This window comes from Euleptes europaea, chromosome 10, assembly GCF_029931775.1.
Source record: "Euleptes europaea isolate rEulEur1 chromosome 10, rEulEur1.hap1, whole genome shotgun sequence".
In the NCBI taxonomy this organism is placed as follows: Eukaryota; Metazoa; Chordata; class Lepidosauria; order Squamata; family Sphaerodactylidae; genus Euleptes; species Euleptes europaea.
This window is the reverse complement of record NC_079321.1, coordinates 46574709-46586864: the sequence shown is the minus strand read 5'-3', so window position 1 is coordinate 46586864 and position 12156 is coordinate 46574709. Positions and strand designations below refer to the sequence as shown.

The 12156-nt window shown below is 41.7% G+C and overlaps 1 protein-coding gene across 37 annotated transcripts in view; it reads right to left on the bottom strand.

Moving 5' to 3' along the window:
- RIMS1 (regulating synaptic membrane exocytosis 1) overlaps window positions 1–12156 on the bottom strand; it is a 350422-nt gene that overhangs the window by 128148 nt on the left and 210118 nt on the right. For 18 of the 37 annotated variants that reach the window (XM_056856569.1, XM_056856573.1, XM_056856604.1 and 15 more), the window contains 5 exons: window positions 9704–9816; window positions 7203–7333; window positions 4747–4918; window positions 4467–4623; window positions 281–352 (listed from right to left, as the gene is read on the bottom strand). In XM_056856569.1, coding sequence (XP_056712547.1) covers window positions 281–352; window positions 4467–4623; window positions 4747–4918; window positions 7203–7333; window positions 9704–9816 — 645 coding nt within the window. Of the gene's footprint in view, window positions 1–280; window positions 353–4462; window positions 4624–4746; window positions 4919–7202; window positions 7334–9703; window positions 9817–10029; window positions 10057–12156 lie in introns of all 37 variants that reach the window. The other 19 variants (XM_056856567.1, XM_056856570.1, XM_056856592.1 and 16 more) reach the window with 3 other exon arrangements.

Here is a 12156-nt window from a genome sequence, read left to right as displayed (position 1 = left end):
GTGCATTTTCTTTCATACACAGAACCACTGCAAGTAATTTCAGAAAGCAGCTTTTACCCAGTGAGCATCCAAAAATGATTTGTTGCGTAACAGAAATATTAAACATTGCCATTGCAAATGTGGTGCAAATTTAATAAAGGTCACCATGGAATGGTAAAGCCAACTATTTTCTAGAAAGCAATCTCTTGATTCATTATCCCTCAAAGACTTGGAAAATCCAAACTGTAAGAAGGAGGGGGGAGCAAAAGAAAATGCAGGACCATGCTCTTCACACACGCACCTGAAGGAACTACTCCAATACCATCATCAACATCATAATCTGAGATGTCACTATCACTGATTCGCTGAGATCCTGTGCAACAGTAAGGCAAATAGATACCTGTATACTTGGTTCTTTTGTAAAAGGGTAAAATATCTTTCAATTAAAAAAAATCCAGTTACTCTGGAAATCCAAATACGGGCTTACATTTAAATTTAAAATACAAGAGTATAATAAAAAACAATTATATAATGGCGCAGAAGGGGATACGCTCTGGTTAAGGCCTCAGGCCTTCACATACTTACTGCTGAAATTAAAGCCATGGCCAGTCTGACCCTGTAGAAAGACATTAGCTACAGCAGTTCAAACATGAACAGAGCTGCTGTGACAAAAGGAAGATTAAATGCCTGTCATGATAGGCAAAGAAAATGAGATCTGGCCAGCTTGTCAGGATAATTCTTTCCTAATTAAAATACTAAAAACAACCCCAACCCCCCCCCCCAAAAGAGGCATAGGATTGCAGCTTGCTATTTTCTCCAGACTTTTAGAATGGCGTGTATATTGGCGGCTGTGCCATCCCACTTCCCACTTTGTCTCAACCAGAGCCACACAAACACAGCACTGCTGGGGCACTGGAGGGGAAACCACTGGTGCAGCACCAACAGAGCCCGACCATGTTAATTTCCAATTTTCCAACTGGCTGTGCTTGCGCAGTGGCTCAAAGATTTTAATATTTTAATCTTTGTCCTGACTCACATTCGCACATATTTTGTATTATTCAGTTACTGTACACTGAATGGCCAAAAACGCATGGTCCCTTAACCCACTTTATTCCCCGTTTCAGACAGGATCAAATTTACCCTGGCTGGGGAGAAACTGTACACATTACTTTGAACGAGCAGGAACAAAACTGTATTCAAATCAATCCATGCAAACATGTGGGCGACGTGGAGTTCCTGTTTGGTGATTGGTCATTTCCTGGGGCAGGGAAGGCCCTCATTGGTCAATTTGAAACAACCAATCACCGGGGGTGTGGGGCCAAACTAAACAGGAACTCCACGTCTCCCGCATTTTCTGTTTACATGGATCAATTTGCTCATAGCTTCATCCCTGCTCGTTCAAGGTAATGCGTAGTTTCCCCCCCCAGTCCGGGCAAATTTGATCCTGGCTGAAACAAGGAATAAAATGGGTTAAGGGACCATGCGTTTTTGGCCAATGACTGCCATCTGAACATTTAAATTGATCCAGTAAAAAGCATTGTGTGATTATGGAAGTGACACATGTATCTGTAAAACTAGAACTGATCTGATTCTTTTGAGTTTCATTTTCACTTTTGTACCTGTAGGAAAAACACCTCTATTTATCAGAGGACGTTTGGCTACCTTCTCGAAATCTGTCCTTTATATTCAAATCTTAGATACTAGAACTGCATCATTCCCTGAAGTCTTGGTCTTACGGCCTGCAAGGAACTATGCAGACCTCTCTCCAAGTCATCAGGGAAGCTCCTGAGCCTTGGGATCAAAGATGCTGTGTAATCCCTGAGCTTGTCTGACTTTAACCAAAGTCAGCAAAGCTCTTGCAACAGGTATGAGTGAAACTGTAGGCAGAGCCCCTAAATATAAAATATTTTCCCTTGGTAGGGTTATCAGACACCCCCCCCCCCCAGTAGCAGCAGGGGATTCCTTGTCCTCAACTCCACCACCAATCAGAGCAGTGGTGGGAGAAAAAATAATAATAAAATGGTTGTTGGGCCGATGGTGTGATGTCACTTCTATGGAAACCCCAAAAGTGACATCAGTCCTCTCTAGGAATTGCCAAAAATTCTATGGTTTCCCATGGAAGTGAAGTAATGCCATCGCTGACAACTGCCCTTCCGTGTCCCCCAGTATCCCACTGGTTGCTAGGCTAGGTCTGGCAACCCTATCCCTTGCCCCATGTAACTTATATTGCCTGTAAAAGGCTATACTTAGTTACGTTAACTTCTGAAAATAGTACATTCTGTTTTAAGAAGAGCTGTTTGAGGTTTCAAAGTTGTTTTTCTTGTATTTTCAGTTATTTCTATACTTTAATTTTTGCTCTCCCAAAGATTACGCATTCCCCCCAAGTGTAAAATCCATGTAAAAGTCAAAGAATTATGTATCTTTTTTTCTGACTTAAAATCTCAGCACAGAGGTTCTATCCGATTGTTACAATGCAGTAACCAACTTTAGAATAGCAAATATTTGGTATTGGCCAAGTTATCTGTGCTGAACTATAGTTGCCTAGCTTGTTCTAATCAGATGTAGATTCCAAAATCAACATCGCTTACTGTTTAGAATGATGCAAAATTATGTACATATATCGTGTGTGTTTTCATTTTAGGCCTACATTTTGTTCCAAGTCCTGGACACTAGGTAAAAAAGGTAAAGGTGCAAACACTGGGTCATTACTAACCCATGAGGCGATATCACATCAGTACGTTTACTGGGCAGACTATATTTAAGGGGTGGTTTGCCATTGCCTTCCCCAGTCGTCTACACTTTAGAAGAAGAAGAGTTGGTTTTTATATGCCGACTTTCTCTACCACTTAAGGTAGACTCAAACCAGCCTACAAGCACCTTCCCTTCCCCTCCCCACAACAGACACCCTGTGAGGTGGGTGAGGCTGAGAGAGCATGACTTGCCCAAGGTCACCCAGCTGGCTTCGTGTGTAGGTGGGGAAACAAATCCAATTCACCAGATTAGCATCTGCTGCTCATGTGGAGGAGTGGGGAATCAAACCCGGTTCTCCAGATCAGACTCCACTGTTCTTAACCACAACACCATGCTGGCTCTCCAAGCAAGCTGGATACTCATTTTTACCGACCTCAGAAGGATGGAAGGCTGAGTCAACCTTGAGCCGGCTACCGGAAACCAACTTTCATCAGGATCGAACTAAGATCATGAGCAGAGCTTTGACTGCAGTACTGCAGCTCACCACTCTGTGCCAGCACTAGTCACATTTCAAATAGACCCAAGTAAATTAACATTAGTTTTCATTAAACATCGAGATTTGTGGATGATTTTTTTTTGCTTTGGTAGTGGAAAGTGCCATCAAGTTGCAGCCAGCGTATGACAACCCTGTAAGGTTTTCAAGGCAAGAAGCAAATAGAGGTGGTTTGCCACTGCCTGCCTTTGCACAGCAATCCTGGACTTCCTTGGTGGTTTCCAATCCAAGTATTAACCAGAGCCAACCATACTTAGCTTCTGAGATTTGACCATGCTAGACTGGCCCATCCAGTGTAAGGTTTTTTTTGTTTTTGTTTGTTTGTTTGTTTTTGGCCATCAAGTCACAGCTGACTTATGGCGACCCAGTAGGGTTTTTAAGGAAAGAGACGCTCAGAGGTGGTTTGCCATTGCCTGCCTCCGCGTCACAACCTTGGTATTCCTTGGAGGTCTCCCATCCAATTACTTGCCATGGTCAACCCTGCTTAGCTTCTGAGGTCTGACAAGATCAGGCTAGCCTGGACTATCCAGGTCAAGGCATTTTCCTGTTTTACAATATGCTAAAAGAGTCAAGAGAATACTAGCCAGATTGCAGAGGGGACACATAAATATAATTAAAAGCCTTTGACATCTCTTTATCAGACAAGCTCAGGTGTAGCACAGTTGCTTTCCCTAAAGGTTCTAAAGCTTCCTGGGTGTGTGCATGGTTCTCTGGAACTCTGAGCTGTGATTAACATCCAGATTATACACAAAAACAGAGATTTTTAGGCAATATGAAAAAATGTTTTCAATGTAATAAATCAACTTAAAACTCTTTAAAATTGTTTTTTTAAAAACAATGGTCATTGCTACATTCTAAATAATACTAAAAGGTATCTGTTCATTGTGATTTAGTAAGGAAATCATAGTCATAATTTCTTCCTCTCCACCTCACCTTCTGCCCAAATTGGGAACCACTACGCCTAAATGGTAAAGCATATGCTTTACATGCAATGAATAAGATCTCTAGCACTAATTAAACAATCTCTAGTAGCAGGTCAGATACACCTGTGTCTACCTGAGATCCTGGAAAGCCACTGGCAATCACGGTTGACAATACTGACCTAGATGGATCGAAACTTTATTCATTATAAGGTAGTTTTGTAAGTTCCAATGAATTGTACAAGATAGTATGTGCATTACTTGTATTATAATAGTAATGTCAAGACTATTACTCTGAGGATAAAGAGGAGTTTAGAACCTACTTTGCAATTTTTTGCTAGAGTTTTCTCCACCGTGGGCATGTCTCCTGGGCATGAAAGGTGATGGCTGAGGCAGAGGTAGTGAGGATTCATCATGTGTCTGCAGCTTATACCAATGTGGTTCATCATCTAAAAGTGCTGTCTCCAGCTCAATAAGGATCTGTAGGAAATGCAATGAAGTTCATCTTAGTTTAAAATCAAGAGACCACCAAATGCTTTTAGATTACTTTGAAATACCTTGAGAGTACTACATTTACTTTACAATTCCAACACGTGTTATCACCTCTCCAAGAAAGTCACTTTCTTCTTCTTGAACTCTTGGCTGATCCCAGACAGTGATTTCTAACATCCGTTCTCTAAAATCTCTACGGTGTACATGGGAATAGAGAAATGTTTGGTTCCATTTTGGCTCTAAACTTTTCTTTACTGTTTTGGTCCTCCTTTTACTTTTATCACTGAAACAGAAAACATTAGAAAGCAAGTTATATATTGCCAATCTCACTATACCCCGTTCTAAGTTTATTGAGCCCCTCATATTGAGAATGGGACCCGACAGGGAAAGAGAAAAGATAGAAAAGCTCCTACAAGGAGATAATCCCTCAATCACCTCTCAGGTAGCAAAATTTTGTACGGCTGCAATGAAAATTCGTTTTCACAGAGCAGTCTCTTAGTCCAAATAGCAGATGTAACTTGGATGTTATTTGTTTTATTATTTTTATTTTTTTAAGTGACTTAAGACTCGGACTGTAAACCTTTGTCAGTAAGACCATTTTAGTCCATGTATCTTGTTTTATCTGGCTAAGGGCCGCAAATAAACTATCTATTGTCAATCTCACTCCTTAATTTTTTTGTTGAATTACTGATGCTGGAGTCTCATCACTGCCAGTTTGACTCCACAGCTGCAGGAGGGCCGTGGCTCAGTAGTAGACCATCTGCTTTGCATGCAGAAGATCCCAGGTTCAATCCCTGGCATGTCCAGTTACTTGAGACTCAGGAGAGCTGCTGTAGTCAGTGTGTGTGTGTGTACACCATCAAATCATAGCTGACTTACGGTGACCCCACACATCCAGAAGAGTTTTCAAGACAAGCGACGTTCGGAGGTAGTTTGCCATTGCCTGCCTTCACGTGGCTGAGACAGTTTGGAGAGAACTGTGTCTGGCCCAAGATCACTCAGCAGGCTTCATGTGGAGGAGTGGGGAATTGAACCCAGTTCAGGTTAGTGTCCGCCACTCTTAGCCACTACAGCATGCTGGATCTCCAGTAGTCAGAGTAAACCATGCCAACCAAGATAAGACTGGTGGTCAGACTCAGTATAGGCAGCTTCATTTTTGTTCTGCACCCTCCTGCAGGCATTCTGCCTGCACAGTGAGGGGAGGGACCACTCCTCAGCCTTGCTACTCTGTTGCATAGCAGTGCTCCCAGTCCAGGATTCGGTAGCCACCAAAGTAGGAACAGGACATACAGGATAACAAGGTGCTATAAAACCAACTTCTCTTGATGAAACAATTAAGAGATGTTATCATCCTCAAATAATTCAGTGTATAACAGCCTGACTGAGTGCTTCATATGAAAGCTGCAAGCGCTGGAAAATGGTGCCAAGAAGATAATGTGATAAACTGGGAGAGAACAGGAAGTGAACTAATATAGTATAGTGCAGTGGTTAAAAGTATTCAATTTAGGGCAAGAAAGCCTGGGCTCAAATCCTCCCTTGACTGGGGGCCCGTCACTGCGTCTCAGCCTAACAGCCTTACAGGTTTGTGGTGAAGAAAAAGGGTGGGGACAACAATGTTCATCATCCTGAGCCCTTTGAAGAAATGGTGGGATAAAAATGGGGTTATAAATAAATGAAAAACAATGCTCACCAAGAAGGATTAGGAAGCCATGGCAAAAAGCTTCATAATAGCTGGGGCACTTCACACACTTACAGGTGTCAACTAGCTTACCATGACTAGTAAATGGTCCTGTGTTTTTCTTGATTAGATACCAATTTTACAGAATTACATTTTACTCTGTACTTCTTGCATACTATAGGCCCTTGATTCCGCAGTTGGTTAATTTTCCATATCTCCTACATAAAACAATAGCATAATGATGTTCCATTCATGGTATATGAAGAAGTGGGCTCTAGTCTGTGAAAGGGTATGCTGGAATAAAATTTTGTTAGTCTTTAAAATGCCACAAGACCCCCCCCCCTTTTTTTTGTGCTGAAAACAAATTATTATCCAGGTGCACAGTAATTTTCCATACTGCTGGACAGAGGGGGTTTCTATTCTCCCCCCTCCCCCACTCACACACACAGATCCACAGGGGGAGGGGCCGTGACTCAGTGCTAGCATCTGCTTGGCATGCAGAAGGTCCCAGGTTCAATCTCCAGCATCTCCAGTTAAAAGGACCAGGCAAGTAGGTGATGTGAAAGATCCCTGCCTGAGACCCTGGAGAGCTGCCACAGGTCTGAATAGACAATATTGACTTTGATGGACCAAGGGTCTGATTCAGTATAAGGCAGCTTCATGTGTTTATGTGTTCAATAACCCTTTAATTTCCATTCATTTGAATCTCATTTGGTGATTCTGACAACAAGCATGAGGAAGCTAGAGGAAATTACCTAATTATAGGTATATTCATTATTTTTACGGCTCATATGCAACAAAAAGTTCTTATACACATAACAAAGGAAACGTCTCATAATACATTCAATTTGTTAACTCTGTAAGGTATATGTCTCATCTGAAGTATTACCTTCTATCTGGAAGGAAATACATTTTCACATAAGGATTCCTTGGTCGTCCATCTATTCTAGGTGGCAGATCTGTTGCTTGAAGAACATTCACTATTAACTGATGTCCCACCTTGTCATACCATAGCTTAACCTATGGTAAATTATAAATAACTGTGTATGAATAATGGAAATACATTCATTTGGATTAATTTCCTATCCTATCCTGCAGGTTTGGAGCTAAGAAGAATATTAATTTTAAAAGAGCAAAAAATAAAATAAAATAACATTCTATCAAATGTAAATGCCCCGTTCCACTTCGGTCTCACCATGAAATACTCTTCCAAAAAGAAAGGTCGTGGCCCTTATTCACACATGCATATTCTAACATAAAGGGATGATTTGCATGTGTGAGTTAAGCATCCAGAGAATGATCTATAATTCCATATTTTTCTATTAAGTCAGTTCTCACATACAGCTGCCAGTCTTTAATTGTACACTTATGGAGTTGTATCTGGGATGGCTTGTTCATTCATGAAAATCCACCGCTTGATGTTCGAGTCGTCAATTGCTGACTGCTTGCAAAATGCAATCGACAAATAAAAATACTTTGCACATATAATTTCAGCTGCATGTATGTCAACTAAAAATACAATATAATTTCTAATGAAGGTAGTACTTTCAGATGCTGATCTGAAATTTTTCAAAACTGAAATTTCAAAACTGTGGGGCGGTGATAGTGGTGGTAGTTGGGAGAAGGTTCAGTAATCTGGCTGCTGCATGTGGGTATTGAGATGAATTCAACAAGGAATTTGTTGTGGTGTTTATATACTTGCCAAAATGTCTTGTGGAAATTTGTTTTTTGTGCATATTATGCCTTGTAAATAAATCATAGGTATGGCTATAGAATAACAGAACAAATGCCTACATTAGCCATATCATTAGTGTGATAATGCAACAATGCTTGAATGTCAATATTAACATCTTAGGGACTCTAATGCAGTGTGTTTTGTATGCATATGCTAAGGCCAGGGAGCACACAACTTTTCAATGCTGAATTGTAGTAATCCTAGAGAACTCCATAATGAGCTAAGAAAAAAAAAGGGAAATATTCAAGAAATGAAAGGTTCCCCATGATTTTCTGATGGGTAAACTGGAGCACTGCAGACTGTGTGTAAAGTACAGTCTTGCCACAGCAGACTTATGGCAACCCAGTAGGGGTTTTGAGGCAAGAGACTAAGAGGTGGTTTGTCATTGCCTTCCTCTGCATAATGGCCCTGGAATTCCTTGGTAGTCTCCCATCCAAGTATTAACTAGGGCTGACCCTGGTTAGCTTCTGAGATCTGTTGAGAATAGGCTAGCCTGGGACATTCAGGTCAGGGCCACTGCAGACTAGACTGTAGGATAGTCAGGTGGATAGGGAACTGGTTGGAGAACCTCACCCAAAGAGGGGGGTGCCAGAGGGCTCAGTTCTGGGCCTGGTACTTTTCAATATTTTTATAAATGATCTGGATGAGGGGTGGAGGGACTGCTCATTAAATATGCAGATGACACCAAATTGACAGGAGTAGTGAACACCCTGGAAGATATAGACTTCAACGAGATCTGAACACACTGGAAAAGTGCGTAGATGTGAACAAGATGCAGTAAGTGCAGTTGTACATCTGGGTAACAAAAATGAGAAGCATGCATACTGGATGGAGGATACACTTCTGGGTAGCAGTGTGTGTGTGAACAAGATCATGGGGTATGGGTGGACTGTAAGCTCAACATGAGCAGTCAGTGTGATGCACTACAAAAAAGGCTAATGCAGTCTTGGGGTGTATGAACAGAGGCATAACATCCAAATTGCAATATGTCAAAGTCCTGCTATACACCATATTGGTCAAGCCACACCCAGAGTACTGTGTGCAGCTCTGCAGGCCTCAGTTTGAAAAGGATGTGGACAAAATGGAGTGAGTGCAGAGGAGAGTGACGAGGATGATCTGGGGCCTGGACACCAAGTCCAAGGAAAGGCTGAGGAATGTTCAGTCTGGAGAAGAGGAGGTTGAGGGGGGACATGATTGCTGTCTTTAAGTATTTGAAAGTTGTATCTTAGAGGAGGGCAGGGAGCTGTTACTGTTGGCAGCAGAGGATAGGATTCATAATAATGGGTATAAATTATGGGTGGAAAGGTACCGGCAGGGTATTAGGGAAAAACTGTTTATAGTAAGAGTAGTTCAGCAGTGGAATTGGCTACCTAGGGAGGTGGTGAGCTCCCCTTCACTGGCAGTCTTTAAGCAGCAGATGGGTGGACACTTGTCAGGGATGCTTTAAGCAGGTCCTGAGCAGGGGGTTGGACTAGATGGCCTATATGGCCCCCTCCAACTCTATGATTCTATAGATCCACACTTTATCAGACATGAAATGTAGAAACATATTTACATTTCCTAATAACTATGAAGATTCCCTCCCAAATGTAAACAAAAAAGCTTGTCTGGAAGCACATAAAATGTGTATCCTGTTGACACAACTTTGCACTTACAGAAAGTTGACCAGGTAGGACTTGTGGTGCATCTTTTAGGGCTCCAGGGCTCGTAGGGGAAATAACAGAAATTGATGGTCGCTCCATTTTTTGAGATTCAAATGAGCTAGAACCTGTAAAATGGTGAAAAAATAGACATTTAATGATGGATATATCATAATCAGTTTCATTATTACCACTTTCATTATATTTACTCAATGGCCACTGAACCAACCACTCAAACACACCAACCAATGGTTTGACCATCAACATTAGAAAGGAAACAACAGGGTCCTCCTATTGACTATTACTACTATTACTAACAACATGAAAAAGAAACATAGTACCTTCCCTTTTTATCCTATTTTCCTTAGCTGCGAACGTTTTATTCAAAAAACATGGAAGAAAGGAAAAATGATAGGAGGAAGTAGCAGGGAGAAAAATAAAACATTTTAAAATTCTAAATGTTCACATTACATTCTCAAAAACTCTAAATATGTTTTAATTGTCAAGAAAATAATTTCCAACAGAGGCAAAAACAAGGTAAATAAATTCAGAGTATGTAATCAGACAAATAATGGTTCGGGCATATTTATGGCACTGTGTATTGCTCCCCACAAGTCCATTTTCAATGTCAAAATGCTGTATTCAAATTATCGCTGGAAAGGGGTGGGTGGAAGAGAGATCCTTGTTGCAGGAAGAAGCTCTTGTTGTAGGCAGAAAGCCATGAAACTACTTATTATTGTCTGGAGAGGGGCTGGGGCTCAGTGGTGTAGCATCTGCTTTACATACAGAAGGTCCCAGGTTCAGGTTTTCCAGGTGAAAGGACCTGGTAGCAGGTGATGAGAAAGACCCTAATTTGAGACCCTAAGAGATGCTGCCGTCAGAGTAGACAATATTGAGCTTGATGAACCAATGGCCTGTTTCAGTATGAGGATTCTTATTATTTATGGATTTACATGTATATATTTCAAATCAAAGAATGCACCTGATGTTTGCTTTTAACTCTCAGGCAAGAAGAGTGAAGTGACACGAGCCGAAAATAATTTGTTTCTTTAAAATGTAAAATAAAACGATTCACTAAATTGGGGGGGGGGGTTGATGGTAATTATCACTTTATAAGCACAATATAAGTACATGGACACCAGAGTTATACATCAAGAAAGCATACAGCCAGAGAATAACAACATAAATTAATAGGGAGCAGGGAAGGGAGCTGAATTACATTATTTACAGTGAGATTTTTCTGGTAGTAAAGATAACTAAATAAACCTGAGTAGGATTCTATGTGGACCTGCTTTGGATGCTCCATAATATATATACAAACACATGACCCCGGGCTTACCTGGAACCGAGGTTGGGGACCCGGACAGGGGTGAAAGCGGCTGTTGCTAGGCAGGGCAGACGGTTGCAGTGGCAAAATACCGGCCGCCAGGCAACAAGCCAATGATTGGGCCCAGCCAATCACAGCCCAGATCCAGGGCAGTTCTGGCTATAAAGGGGCTTGACAGGCGGGGAGGAGCAGTCCGCCTTCAACTTTGTCCCACCCTCCCTTCCCTATATTAAAGTTTGCTTGTTAAAGTTGTCGCAACATGGGACTGGATTTGTTTGAGCGGCGAGTGGCCTGCGTGCCCCTCTATGCCATTTTGGGGACCCCAATAAGGGGTTTTGGGGGAGGCACGGGTGCCCAGCATGGGGGCAAAGGTGGGAGCCTCTACCTGAGTGGGGGGGGGGAACCACCAAGTGGCGGAAGCCCAGGTGTTTTCCCAGCTCCGCCATCCTTTCCAGCCCTCCCAGCGGGATCGTTGGGAGGAATTCATTATCAGCTCGCAAGGTGGCGGCTGATACCCTTTCCAGTTCCCATGCCACACCAAGGCACAAACAGTTGTTAGCCAAATAAAGTTGTGGCCATTCATCCAAATGAATATCGTGTCTGAGTTTATTATTAATGTGAAAAGGGGGGTTGGCAGGGTAATGCAACTTAGCCCTGGGTCAGCAATCACAGAACAGTCAGTATGGCAACTGAATGTGGTATGAAGAGGAAGAGATGCAGTTAAATACTAATCCAACTGATTTGAGAGTCATAAAAGTGTGATATTGGAACAGCAGCACCCCCTGAAAAGAAATTATGTAGTGTGTGCAATACATGAGAGGCAAATATGCATTTGTTATGTTGTGGACCAATTTTGCAGAATACCTTCTGGAAAAATTCCTTTTCAACAAAATAATTTTATGTGGGACATTATTACACAACTTTGTAGTACAGAAGAAACAAGCCAGTAACTCTGGGGAATGTTTAACATTTAGTGCGCAGGCATGTCACAATCTAGTGGTGGGATCATACTGTATCAATTCCAAGAATTCCTTTGAAATGTAGGATGAGCCAGGAAGTGGTGAACTGTAGTCTCACCAATGTGATATTTCAAATGTCATACATTGCTTCATTCGGCATCATTCCCTACTGCTGTTCAATG